Source organism: Condylura cristata, unplaced genomic scaffold (assembly GCF_000260355.1).
Source record: "Condylura cristata isolate star-nosed mole 26May11 unplaced genomic scaffold, ConCri1.0 scaffold00010, whole genome shotgun sequence".
Classification (NCBI taxonomy): domain Eukaryota; kingdom Metazoa; phylum Chordata; class Mammalia; order Eulipotyphla; family Talpidae; genus Condylura; species Condylura cristata.
Genome location: NW_004567111.1, coordinates 58,240,846 through 58,255,771, shown reverse-complemented (window position 1 = coordinate 58,255,771; position 14,926 = coordinate 58,240,846). Strand labels below are relative to the sequence as shown.

Genomic DNA, 14,926 nt, shown 5'->3' with positions numbered 1-14,926 from the left:
GGTGGCACAGCGGGCTAAAGCACAGCACAAAGAAGCTTAAACCACTTCCACATGAGTTCCATCCCCGCCTGCCCCGGAGGTGACCACATGGCGTGGCAGACCTCTCCTGACCAGCCCACTGCTCCCCTCAGCAGTGTACTTCATCGATCTGCCTGTTCTGCTCCCCACTCTGTCTCTGGTGAATCCTCTCACCCTCTGCATCTCTGGCCTGTACCCCAGTTCTGTACGAATAAATAAATAAATCTAAAAAAAAAAAAAAAGAGGCCTGGTGCTCTCTTCTATAAAAACATGTGACCATTGTCCTTTGGCCCTAAAATTTCAGTAGGGGCACTTAAAGGGCTTCATGTATGGTGTAGGAAAAGGTTCTGGCAATTGCCTATCAGATCTTCTTTAGCTACCACAGCATCAAGTCTCTTCAGGGAGATCATTCTCTGATAAGATATTTCCACACATTTTCCATCCCCAGAATTTGGCCTAAGGTTTAATCTTCAGTATTATCTCCATTAATAGTTACTGTCATGGTATGTGTGGTGGTTTGACAAACCTGTACCCATACATACAGTTAGAGAACATTCACAAAAACTTCATCTCCTAGCCAGTTTATCCCTCAAACTCCCAAAAAGCAGTTTCTTGTGTGCTTTCATTATTATCTATGAGACCTGTGGAGAATACTAGATAGTAGCTTCCTTTTGGTGCTGGAAGAGCAGCTGTAATGTGCAACAGGGTACATCTACATAATTATATAAATGGGTACATATATATATATGTGTGTGTGTGTGTGTGTGTGAGAGAGAGAGACAAAAGTCTATATGTCATGTGCCACGTTACTTTTGAGATGTAGGAATTTTATTTTATATATTTTTATGAAGATATAAAATATTTTGCCAAGTTTTTATAAATTTAGAAGTTTTCTCTTTTGTCTTCTTTTGCCTATGATTTGCTGAAGAAATAGCACCATTTGTCATCCAGGATGTCCCACATTGTAGATTTATCTGATTGTTTCCTTTTCTCTTTGCCCACATTTGTTATAAACTGGAAATTAGATTTAAAGTTCTGAGAAGATTAAGAATTAGCTTTCTGTGAGTAGGAGCCATAGAGCCTGGTTGATCTACTTTTAATAACATTAACATTGATTAGTGATTAACTTGTACTTCCTCTTCAACTAATAATCTGTGAAGGGATACTCTAGCATTCAGTTTCTTATCACTCAAAACCCAGTAATTTTGTTGTCTGAATTATTTTTATGAAACATTATGATTTCCTGTCTTTGCTTCTTCAAATATTAGCTGGAATTCTTTTGGAAGACATTTTCCCCATCAGGTATTACTGGGCTGTGACATATAACTTATTTTAAAATATTTATCAAATTATCAGAATTATTCCATATCTTCCTTTATAGACTGTGAAGTCCCTGGAAGACAAAGATTAACACCTATTAATTTTTTTTATTCCTAATGCCTAGCATATATGCCAGATCATAGTTATTTACTCGTTAGTTTAAATTATCCTTTGGTTAACCTCAGCGAATTCACTTACAAGAGTTAATTCTGTAAATTAAGTCCACCAAATAAACAAAAAGAAAAAGCTTGCTGCCATAAAGATTTCACTTGCATATTTACAATTCGAAGCAGAAGAATATTTTAACCTTCAGTGGATTTTCCTAGCAACTTAGGGCGATCGTCCTTTTATCACATCCTCCAATATTTTCAATAAAAGAACTTGAAAAAGACGTTTGTAGCTTGATACTTTAAAAAAAACTACTTTTAAACAATAACTAATATATAATCACACTCTAAGTTACGTTTGATTGGCTCCTGCACATAACGTTAAAAGAACCAAAAATATATATTTACATATTGAATATATGTATGTCTTACAAGTATATATTATACAATTTCTGCACTGGTCATTCCGCTTCCTCCGTAGATGGATCCTTTTCTTTTTTACTTTATATATATTTTACATCATTCTCCATTTTTGTACAATGTATGCTTTCTCCTCGCAGGTGTAGTTCCCGTGAACTACACCTGTAGTAGGGCGGTGGTAGTTCCGCCATTTCACCTGTGTCCCATCACCATAGTGCCTTGTGCTCTCCCCACCCGTTCGGATCCTTCTTAAGGTGTATTCTTTTCTTAGAAAGTCTTGGGGGTGAGGTGGAGCCTCCGGCCCGGGCCCATCGCGCACTGCGAGTGGAGGGAGCTGCTCGGGCGCTGCCGATTCTCAGTATCCAAGGCGCAATGTCCACCCTTCAGCCTCAGCCGCCATGCCCCAACGGAGTACAGAGCCAGCTTCCAGCCGCCAGGGATGGCGCCTCGAGCACCAGCGGCCACCTAGCCCTGGCTGAAGCCCACTCCTTTGTCCCCGGCCAATCCCGACGAGCTCCGCCCTTACGGCCTCTGCCCGCCCCCGGGTGCCTTTCCTACCGCCCTCCCTTTCTCTCAAGTAGTCGCTCCGCCCACTCCAACGAGACCGCGCCTCCGGCCCCGCCCTTCCGCCCGGAGCTGGTAGGCCCGCCCATCCACTTCCCGCAGGCGACCGCCTGGCCCTCATTGGTCTGTGCGCCTGACATTCCAGGGTCTGGTCCAGCCATTGGCGGGTTCCCCGCGGGGCGCGTCACGCTGCCCTAGTGGAACCCGGCTGGGAGAAGAGCACAAGAAGGCGCCGGGCTGTGTGTCGTCGCCTCACTTTCTTGGCGGTTTGTGGGGCTCCCGTTATGGCGACGGCGGCGGATGGGGCGAGCGTGCCTGCAGCTCCTGTTCCGGGCGCCTGCGGAAACGGCGAATCTCCCGAAGGGGACGGAGAAGCGGTAGGAACCGTGGGCGAAGAAGACGCAGCCACGAAGACGGCGGAGGCCGTTGGGGATAGCGAGGAGGACGGCGAGGATGTGTTCGAGGTGGAGAAGATCCTGGACATGAAGACCGAGGGGGTACGTGCGAGCTGGGGAGCGCGACGGCCGCGTCCTGCAGGGACGAAGACGCTGGGATCCCGGCGTGTGCTCACGACGTGGGCAGTGGGAGCGCGGCCAGCACCGTACGGGCCGGCACCTGGCGGTTGGGCCGGACACTATAGTCACTCCTGAGGCTGTGGCTGTGAGGACATGTTTCGAGAAGTTTACAAAGGATTGGGTTAGCAGAAGAGGTAAAGGAGTTTGGAGTGCAGTGTGAGGCTCAAGAGTACAGAAGTTGGTCAGGGGGAAAAATGTGAAAAACACAGACAACCTAAAAATAAAAGTACAGAAGTTGGTGAAGGGCTTACTCGGTCACCGGTGTTCAGGCATCTGATGGGGGCATTGCTAGAAAGGGAGCGAGGGAAGGGGGCACAGGAAAACATTCCTTACCCCTGTGGGTTCTTCTAGGCTGGCAAATAAGCATCAACCAGAGAGAACACTTAGCACTCTGATGCTTGCTTGATGATTTGCCAGTCTAGGAGAACCCACAGGTGCACAGAATGATTTCCGTTGCTTCCGTGCAATTTGTCTAACAAGCCAGAAGATACTTTACAGGCTGAACACTTGCTGCTTCTGAAAGCTGCCCAGGAAAGACATCCTGGGTGTCTGCGGAGCGGGCTGATAGGTAAGAATTCTTACGAAGTCAGACTCAATCTCTATCCACGAAGCAAGAAGGCATGAGATAATTAAATCTCTTTATTTCTCTCTAAATTTTAAGTGGATAAGACAAAAGTGTTTTGGGGTAAAATAATTGGTATTGAACCTTTTGGCTTTAAAGAATTTTCACCCTTAATATTGGTTATTTAACCCCAGGGAGTTATATGTTTTCAACCTTTCCTATTTGTCTTCAAACCTGTTACTTGGAATCTATTCATTAATGTAGGTCCCAACTTTTTTTGGAAAGTGAGACTTGGATATCAGTTAAGCTAGCTTCTCGGGTGACTCTTTTAAGAACTTTTGTTCTTTATATTGATTGACATAGTGATTTTTTTTTTCTCCCACAACTTTAGCTGGCTCTCCAAAGAAGGTATTTGTCTTTCTAGCTTTTTCCTTTGGTGTCCCTCATAAGACTTTTGTTTTTAGTATTCAAATGCAAGACTATTCTTTCTGGAATATTTTGTTTTGAAAAATAAGAACTCCTGAGCTGTGTTTGGTTGTGCTGTTTTATGTTTTTCAACTTGAAATATGGTCTTTTTCTACCTTGAAGTGCAGTTTGTTCTGTTCATGTTTTCCAAGTCCTGAGGAAAGGAATGGTGCCTCCAGAGTAAACTACTTTGGATTTTAAGTTTCAAAAAGGTTTTGGTTGACTGAACAGATGTTAAATTGGACAAACTGATACAGGGAAGCAAGGAGCACTAGAACTGGCCAAAGACACTGCCCATCTAGTTTATCAGTAACCGAGTTCACCTGTGCACGCAATTGCAAGACTACTCAGGGTCAGAGAGCAGCAATAAGGGGATTTATTTAGCAAATCAGGGAAAAAGAAATTTAATGAAGCCAGAAATAGCTGTTTACCTCAGCCAGCCAAACCACTGTCCAGTATTTTTAAAGTCCTAAATGCAAACAATCCAAAGATGGCATTTTCCTGCCACTGAAGACATGGAGCCCTTCAGAACAGTAGGACACGCTCCCAGGGTGGCACCCTACTGCTCCAGTGGGCCCAGAGCATGTGTCAAGCCAGGCTGTAGGACCCAACCCAGGAAGACAGCAGAAGACATGACAGGATGACATGACCGCATCCCTGGGGTTGCTGAGATGCCCCAGCACAGCACCTGACAGGTGACACTCAGGACACTCTAAAGAGCAGCACAATGCCTGAATGGCCTGCAAACAGCCTACATTCACACACCTGAGCAAGTTCTTCACTTTCCCTGCCAGGCTGTAACAGTGGCAAAACCGGGGACAGTTTCCATTGCTCCACTACCAGCAAAGCCTCCAGGACTTTTCCTCTCAGCTTGGCTGCCTGGAGCCTCTCCACATTCCTAAGACCTGCCAACAGCCTAGTAGAAGATTGGTGTGGTGGGGACAGGAATCTGAAAAGATTTGAATCCCAAACACCGTCACTTTCCACCCCAGAATGTTATACTTTGTTGGTAATTTCCCTGGGGCTATTTATCCTTACCAGCTCCCCAATCTAGGTCTATAGGTAGACCTGGAACAGTCTTTGGCTTCAGCCACGGGTTATAAAACTTCTAAATTATTTACTACTAAGTATATTAAGAAAAAAACTTCAAGTTTTCTCAGTCTAAATTTCATACTGGAAAAAAGTGAAATCGGTGAAGACAAGGGAATTATAGAGAAGAAATACAGAGAATTATTTTGAGTTTCCATAGGGAAAGTATAAACAATAATACAAATTAGGCTTGAAATCTTTGTTATGCCCTGAAGTTTTACAAAATCTCATCAATAAATTGGATCATTAAATCAAAGATTCCCTTAAGGCTACCATGGCCACTAGAGAACTCATGAAATTCCAGAACTGTCTTTTTACACGCTAAATTAAAAACCTCAAATTTTGAACTGATTAGGGTCACAGAACAGTGGAATGTTGATGAATATTATGACCAATCTGAAAGTAGATCTCAGTCTGTCTCTCTTGGCCTCATGGCCATTTTCATCAATCTATTGTGTTCTTCATAAGATAAATCATAGGATTGAATAAGGTGTTTGCTCTTACCTTTCAGAGAACTGCCCTTGGTTGAACAAAGACTTTACCTCGTTTATCTGTTGCAAATCCGTAGTTTGACTAAGGCATTTCTATGGTTATTTGGAATAGTTCTAATCTAGGACACTAGTAGTTTTAAGAGTGTCAGGACACATTCTGACATGTATGAATCTTATATAGGAAATCTCTTTGATATAAAAGTACATTGAGAAAAAATGTAGCTACATACATATATTTATTAAACTTAAAGGCTACAGCCTAAATTCTTTGAGGTATCAGGTTGACCATATCTTAAAAACGGAATCTTTGCCATACTTGAGGTATGACTCCAGAAACCCCTCCCAAGTCCATCCATCCAAAATAAAGGATTTTGCCTTAGGAATCTGATGCAGATTTTCAGTCTCCATTTTAGGAATCAAAGTCATTCTCAGAAATGCAAATTTAAGGATGTTATGTTTTTGTCAGAAGGGATTAGTAAGTACTGGTTATAAATTGAATCCACAGGGCCCTCCCTGGTCACACAATGGGTTAAGGCCCCAGCACTGTGGGGCTGTCTGCAGCCTCCGCAGTTAGGGTTTCCCAGCCAGGAGGTGGGTGACCCACATGGCATGATATGCCTCTCTTGGCTCGCCTGCTGCTCCCCTCAGCAGTGTATTTCAGTACATCTGCCTTTTCTGCTCTCCACTCTGTCTCTGGTATATCCTCTCATCCCCTCCCCCAACCTACACATTTGGCCTGTACCCCAGTTCTTCTGTGCCTAAGTAAATAAATCTTTTAAAATAATGAAATCGAATCAACAAAAGTTCTAATGTCTTCACAAATATTGGTAAAATAGCTGTTTCTTAAAAGTGGTACACATGGCTTGAGTGTTTTTTTTTTTTTTTTTAAAGATTTTATTTTACTTGTGCATACAGAACTGGGATACAGGCCAGATATGTGGAGGGTGAGAGAATTCACCAGAGACAGAGTGGAGTGCAGAACAGGCAGATCAACGAAATACACTGCTGAGGGGAGCAGCGGGCGGGTCAGGAGAGGTCTGCCACGCCATGTGGTCACCTCCGGGGCAGGCGGGAATCGAACTCATGAGGAAGCGGCTTTAGATTCTCAGTGCTGTGCTTTACCCCGCTGCGCCACCAGGGAGGGCCAGTGTTTTTTTTTTAAAGATTTATTTATTTATGCATGTAAGAACTTGGGTGGGTGGGTGGGGGGAGCAAGGTTGGTGAGGGGATTCACCAGAGACAGAGTGGGGAACAGAACAGGCAAGCAGACTGAAATACGTTGCTGAGGGGAAGTAGCAAGAGAGATAGGAGAGTCTGCTGCGCCATGTGGGTCCCCTCCCTGGCCTCCGATAGAACGTGTGTTGCAGTGGCTGCAGATAGCTTCACAGTACTATTTAACCCATTTCACCACCAGGGAGGGCCCCACACATGGCTGAAGTTTTGAAAGAAAATTAGGAAATCTCTGTATCAATGCTTTTTGTTGTCAGTCTTACCCTTTGTGTCTTTCATCTCTGGATGGCAATAATAGAATTGATTCTAAAATTGAGTTACAAATGTTTTATAAATTCTAATAAAATAGAAACTAACCTAGTGTTTTTCAGGAAGTCGTGATTTAGGATTTTTGGTAAATGAGAACTGTTAGTGATTTAATTTAAGGCATGCATAATTCTAAGAATTATAATAATGAGTGTTAAAGTTTTACTCCATGTTTAACTCACAACTATGGTTATCCAATAAGGAAAGTAACTGAATTGATCTGATACAGTTAGTTCTATGGCTAATACCAAAAGAAGCAATCCCCAAATGGAGTCATTTGTGGGAAGCCTGAAGATAAACTTGCTTGAGGTTTAAAATGATAAGAATCTCTAGCAAATACTAGCTTCTCAGATTTTTGATGACTTGAAACTTTTGAACCAAGTTAAACAGTGGGTTAAGGGAAAAAATTGTTTCAGGCAGTTCAGTTAGATTGGATTGGAGATTCTGTGTGGTCCAGATGATTGGGTTCATTGGCTTCCCCGAGAAAGAATTCAGCAGACATTCTCATTCTCAGCACACAGTGAGCTTATTAAAGAAATGAGGAAAAGGAAAAGAGGCACCTTTATAGAGGAAGATGAGCAGAAAAGCTTCATTTCGCCAGAGCAAGATGCATCCTTATATAATTTTATCACGCATCCTTATATGATTTTATCCTTTGACAAAATTAGTGTGGAATTTATCATCTTGGGGTCAGGTTGATTCTCCACTGCTGGTAATCCTTTATTCCCCCACCTCTGATAATCTTTTTCTGACCTCTCCTCTAGTTCCAGGAAATTCCCGTCCTAAATTTTTCTACCCTAAGCTTCCATAAATTGCACCCTTAGGATAAATTAAAATGTACAATTGGTTATTCCATTTTAATTTTGTTCCTTTAGTCATTAAGTAGTTTCCCAACTAACTTTTGCAAAATTAAGGTTTTACTAAGTTTAATAGTGGGGTTTCATTGACTATCCGAAGCATTCTGTATAAAATTACGGAAATCTTAGGTTTACCTTTTGTTCCTTATTGAAAAGGAACTAAAGAATTTAATGAATAAACTATACCATATCTCCTAAAGAAAAATTTTAAAACCTGTTTTAGAAATTGTGACAGATTTCTTTTTAAGTATTCCAGTCTAAAGGTATTATGATATTATAGTTATTACCGTATCTTGCAAATCTAGATATTGTTAAACAAACATGTATTAACTGTTTTCAAATAAAGTGAAATTTTTGTTTTGGGGAAAAAAATGTATTGGGGATGGATATCTTTTTTGAAGATTTAAGAAAAATTTGGTGTCAAAATAACTATTTTTGTAATGGGAAATGAGGGACGCAAAAAGCTATAGAAGGTCTGAAAGAGACTTTATAGAAAAATAGTTTTATGTTGTCACATGGTCTGTTTTGAAAGTTTTTTTTTTTTTTTTAAATGCAGCATTATAGGAGTATACCTATAATGCAGAATGAGGGACATCCCAGTAACCCAGTTTTGGGTGCCCAAGTGGGTTCTGCCTTACACCATATAAACATATTCTAACATAAGACCTTCAATAAAAAAGAGCTTTAATACAATTAGTGTACCATAATTAGTGTGCAAGAGAAAAAGAAGAGCTAAAATAGTTTCCAATTAAACACCCCAAATTACCCATCTTCTCATGTGTAAATGCTCAGCCGTGTCTTTATAAATGTCTAAAGCCTGTGACAGAACATCCCTGGAAATCGAAATTGTAAAATAGTATAGTATTTGATTAATTTTTAAAAAGAGGAGATCTTGGAAGACTTATAAGATAACCCATAAAATTGTTATTTTTGTGAAAAATTGTATTAAAATGAATTGGGTCAGTTTAGGAACATTGAAACTTCATAGGAAACATCATCATAGAGAAATGTTAAATATTTTTCGCTTGTATTTGAATTAATAAGTCTAGTGTCTTAAGATACAGTAGTGGAATTTTTTTTTTTTTTGAAGATTTATTTATGCATGCAGAACTGGAGTACAGGTCAGAGGCACAGGAGTGGTGAGAGGATTCACCAGGGACAGAGTGGGGAACAGAATAGGCCAACTGAGGAAGTACACTGAGGGAAGCAGCGGGCAGGTCAGGAGAGGTCTGCCTCGCCATTTCGATCTCCTCCGGGGCCGGGATTGAACTTGCAGTGCTGGTCCTAACCCATTGTGCCACCAACGAAGGTCCATAGTGGGCAATTTTTACTGGTCTAATAATGATGTATGTCACAAACTTGAACAAGCATCTGTCTCAATTTTGTGATCAGATCTTAATTATGGTTATTTTAAAGTCTGCTATTTATGAAAGCTATTATTTACTTTGTATTCAGAGACTTTCACAGGAAGAGGACTCTGGCAAATATAGTATAGTGTATATAGTTCCATAGTCATGTAACAGAATAAAAGTTGTTGAGCTTACGGGGAAAAAACAGACTTTGAATAATCACTAACAGTTCTACATGGGACTAAGTGGATAATGGAAAATGGATATAAATTATAATGACTTTTATTTGAAATATTACTTTGTTTTACTTTCTCATTTGCAACAGTGGTAAATTATATCTCTTTGTGAGCAAAACTAAATTGTGTTTACATTTTCTCTTTCCTTAATACTATCATAATATGTAAAAATGGCAATAAACAGCCTCACTTGTAACAGTGTGTCTATCTCTGGGTAACTTCAATAAGGAATTTAATTTGGTTTGCCTAAGAGAATTGTAAACATGACTATATTACTGTCACTTTGGATTATCACAGGTGAGATCTGATTGCTCTTGGAGTTGCTTATTGAACTGAGTCAAGATGAAAAGACCTTGCCATCATGCTTTTAGGGCTATAGAGACTCACAGGAGAGTAGGGAATCGCATATATGTTGGCAGGCTTGAAGGCCCCAGAGGAAAAAGCCCCGGGAACATGAAGAGAAAATCTTAAGCAAAGGTACAAATGTTGCAGGTGGAGTCTGTTGAGACCTTACTCTGTCATGGCTTGATGGCTAGAAAAAACAAATGAAAGTTCAGTTTAGATACCTTTTTTTAAAGATTTATTTATGCGTACAAGAAGTGCAGGGGGGTGAGAAGATTCACCACAGACAGTGGGGAGCAGAACAGGTGGAGTGCACTGCTGAAAGGAGCAGCAGGTGAGACAGGAGAGGTCTGTTAGACCATGTGGGTCACCTTTCTGGCCAGGGATTGAACTCATACTGCAGTGGCTGCTGATAGCTTCATAGTGCTGACTTTGGTAACATATACTAAATTGCAATGATGCAGAGAAGATTGGCATGGCTACTCCACAAGCATGACATGCAAATTTGTGAAGCATTCCATATTTTTTTACATAGAACACCTTGTTGCATAAGCTTTGGTGATGTCTTTAGCAATTCATCTCTCACAGCAAGAAAAACAAGAAAGTGTAAACAACTGCAGCAGCATTAAGCTAAAAAGTGTATGCACAATGAAAAAAAAAACTAAACTTGAAGGACATTGCTGAATAGGAGAAAATATTTGCACATCATACATTTGACAAAGGACTGATGGTGAAGCTCTATGAAGAGCCCATACAACTCTTAAAACAACCCAATCAAAAAAACAGGCAGAAGAGTTTATGCAAAAAAAAGATCAAATGAATTAGAGTTAGATATAGTTGCAAAAGTATTTTGCTGTACTATTTGATAAAATTGGAATGAAAGTGGAGAGAAAATATTTAACAGTAGTCTCTCAGCCATTTTGGAGATTTTTACCTTGTTTGGACTTTAAATTTTTGTGTTGTTTGCTATTTTTTTGACTGTCTTCCAATCCCCACCCACCTCCTTTTTTTTTAATTAATAGGGTGAAACAAATAATAGCAAGCAATAAATGTTGTTAAGAATTCAGAGGAGAAGTAAAAAATATGCTAGACATTGTGGAGAAGGTGGAACCTGAAATTCTTCCTGTAGAAGAGCTAGGATTTGGTTAGACAAAGGGAGGTCAGGCAAGCTTTCCAGGTGTGATTCCACCAGGAGACAGGCCTGGAGTGTAGAACATGTGGGCTGTTCATAGTGAGTGATCTGACCTGGCTGAAAAACATGTTTTATATTAAGAAATAACAGTTGGGGGCCCTCCATGGTGGCGCAGTGGGTTAAAGCACAACACTGAGAAGCTAAAACCACTTCCATGTGAGTTTGATTCCTGCCTGCCCTGGAGGTGACCACATGGCATGACAGACCTCTCCTGACCCGCCCGCTGCTCCCTTCAGCAGTGTGCTTCATCGATCAGCCTGTTCTGCTCCCCACTCTGTCTCTGGTGAATCCTCTCACCGCCCCGTACCTCTGGCCTGTACCCCAGCTCTGTATGCACAACTAAATAAATCTTAAAAAAAAAAAGTCGGAAGGGTTGTGTTATAGTCAAACCAGAGAGAAAAGGAGATGACCCAGTTTGTGAGTCCTCACCCTGGTACTTAACAATACAGGACAAGACCCAGAAACAAATTTACAAAGGGAGAAGTAAGAAAAGGGAAAGCTGGACTATCCCTGGTGGTACATCAGGTTAAAGCACAGCACTATGTTATTTTCCACCTGGCCCATTATACTCCAGCTATGAGTGAAACCATCCGGTTTTTTTCTTTCTCTTTCTGGCTTATCTCACTAAGCATGATTTTTTCCAGTTCCATCTAAGTTGCTGCAAAAGACATGTGTTTCTCTTTTTTGGTTGCTGAGTAATATTCCATTGTATATATGTACCACATCTTTTTTATCCAGTCATCTACTTTTGGGCATTTGGGCTGCTTCCATGTTTTTCCAATTGTAAATAAAGCAGCAATAAACATGGGGGTACAGGTATCTTTTTGTTTTTGTGTCTTTTGGGTAGATACCTAGGAGTGGGATTGCTGGGTCGTAAGGAAGCTCCATGTTTAGCAGTTTGAGGAACCTCCAAACAGTTTTCCATAGTGGTTGTACTAGTTTGCATTCCCACCAGCAGAAAGCACAGCACTATGAAGGCAGCTGCAGCTACTGCAGCACGAATTCCACCCCTGGCCAGGGAGGTGATCCACATGGTGTAGCAGACCTATCCTGACCCACCCGCCCACTGCTCCCCTTAGCAGGGTATTTCAGTGGGTCTGCCTGTTCTGTTTCCCACTCTGTCTCTGGTGAATCCTCTCATCCCTGCACCTCTGGCTTGTACCCCACTTCTTGTATGCAAAAAATAAATCAATCTTTAAAAAATAAAAAAGGGGGGAAAGCTAAGAGAGAAGAATATTGAGTAACACACTGCAAGGTGCATTCTGTCCTACCAGAAGATAGTGTCAGCTGAGCAGAGAGAGACCAGGTTAGGGTACCAGTGGAAGCCAAGATAAGAAACCAGCTAGCATGTGCTTTTTTTTTTTTTTTTTAAAGATTTATTTATTTATCCATATAGAACTGGGGTACAGGCCAGAGATGCGGAGGGTGAGAGGATTCACCAGAGACAGAGTGGGGAGCAGAACAGGCAGATCGACGAAGTACACTGCTGAAGGGGAGCAGCGGGCGGGTCAGGAGAGGTCTGCCACGCCATGTGGTCTCCTCCTGGGCAGGCGGGGATCGAACTCATGCGGAAGTGGCTTTAGCTTCTCAGTGCAGTGCTTTAACCCGCTGCACCACCAGGGAGGGCCAGCATGTGCTCTTTTTAAGGTCAGATTGACTGCTTCTCCACTACTACCCAGCAGGCCCCCTTAGGAAGTCGTGGGGTTGGAGTCCAAAAAAGCTCTCTCTCTTACCATTGAGTTGGATTTGAACACCATCCATTGGCTCTGCATTGTTGCTCAGACAAAATGGAGTGCTATTGAAATAATGCTGTTCTTCTCTTTAGAGCCTGTTGTCCACATTGTTTTGGTGTTTCCCAAAGCCTTAATTTATTTGGTTTGAACCTCCCTGGTGGTGTAGGGATTAAGTCTTAGCACTATTACCTCCAAGGCCTGAGTTTGATCCCCAGCCCAGAAGCTAGCCCACATATGGTGTAGCAGACCTCTCATGTCTTGCCTGCTGTTCCCCTTAGCAGTGTATTTCAGTAAATCCACTGGCTCTGCTCCCCACTTTATGTTTGGTGAATCCCCTCACCACTAACACCTCTGGCCTATGCTCCAGTTCTTTTATGTAAAAATAAAATATATATAAAAAAATTAACTGCTTTAAAATCTATAGGAATCCCCATTCAGAATCTAACCCAAAAGGGTATTATTGCTTAAAGATCTTCAAAACCAACAAGTACCCCCCTTTTTTAATGTATTATATGGTGTAGGCACATAGTAGTATTTGAGATTCTTCAACCCCTTGTGCCTTGGAGCTTTACTATCTCCTCTCCTGGTGAAATCCTTCTGTATCTTTCAAGGCCTTGAAGAATCCATTCTTCTATGAAAGCCTTTTCTGATCCTGATCCCTCACTGATGGAGTGAGATGCTTCTCCATCGGTGCCCTTATAAAACTTTGTATAGATCTCTATTTGAGTATTTAAAATATTCCTGTAGGCTTCTTCTTAATACAGGGAGTATGATTTTTATTAATCTTTGTGTTAATCACTGGTTCTCTTTTTAAAAAAGATTTATTTATGCATATAAGAATTGGAGTACAGCCAGAGTTGCAGGGTGTGAGAGATTTCACCAGAGACAGAGTGGGGATCAAAATAGGCAGATCTACTGAAATACACCACTGAGGGGAGCAGGGGCAGGTCTAGAAAGGTCTGTCACACCATGTGGGTCACATGTGGCTTCAGAGAGCTTCATAGTGCTGTGCTTTAACCCATTCGGCCGGCAGAGAGGGCCCTAATCACTGGTTATTAATACATTGCTTCACATGTAGCCTAAGTCAATGTACAATATCGTGGAGTTTTCTGAGACTCTCCTAACATGTATCCTGCCAACACATGGTGACTACTAAGGCAGGGGTCATGTCATCATCCTTGGTTTTAGTGGAACCATAAAGTAATAAAATTATTTTTTTTTATAAAATGTTATTGTCTTATTTGTTGCTCATACAGAATCAGATTTGCTTTTTCATTAACTTCCACTTATTCTTTTATTCTTCTTTAATTTACTGTTCTTTTTTTAATATCTTGATATAGATAACATAGCTCATTATTTTCCTGCCTTTTCCCCCCCAGATTATATGACTTTTAGGCTGTAGATTGTCCTCTAATTTTATATTAGATACAGTTCATAAACTATCTGTGGTTCTCACATAAAACTATTGATATTTTCCAAGTTTTTAAAAATGATGTTCATATATATTGCTTAAATTCCAAATATTTGAGATACTAATGTTTCAGATGCTTTGAAGAAATTTTTAATTTCACTAATACATTGATGTTTCACATTGAAGATTTGATTATTTTTAAATCAGTGATACAACTCCCAGCAAACAAATTAGTCATTACTTAGGAACCTGAAGCTGGGAATATGGAACAGTAATTTAAGAATTATATGCACGGGAGAAGCTACTCTTCACTTCATATTCCTAATGCTGTTGGTAAACTATAATGTCATATGACTTGTTCCTTGTTGATTTTAAAGTACTGCTGAACAGGTCTGTTCTTAACATACAAAATGGTTAGTTACAACATTTTTCTTTTTATTAATATTTCACATAATGCACACAGATCCACTGGCCTTACTATTTCTTTTCTTTTTTTTTTAATTTTATTTTATAATAGTTTTATTTTTATGTATTTTTGTGCATTTTTCCATCTCAGTTGTAATCCCTTTGGATTTCCCATCACCAAATCACCCATGTGCCATCACCAAGGTCCAGTGCATTTCCCTCCCACTCTGTTTTTGATCCCATTCCCCACTCCA

General features: G+C 40.9%; 1 protein-coding gene across 1 annotated transcript in view; it reads left to right on the top strand.

The window, feature by feature from the left end:
• Positions 1 to 2,609: 2,609 nt before the first annotated feature.
• The window catches only part of MPHOSPH8 (M-phase phosphoprotein 8), a 50,558-nt gene continuing 38,241 nt past the window's right edge, over positions 2,610 to 14,926 (top strand). Inside the window, exon 1 of the mRNA XM_004680361.2 lies at positions 2,610 to 2,926. Coding sequence (XP_004680418.1) covers positions 2,714 to 2,926 — 213 coding nt within the window. The 5' untranslated portion in view covers positions 2,610 to 2,713. The remainder of the gene's footprint in view (positions 2,927 to 14,926) is intronic.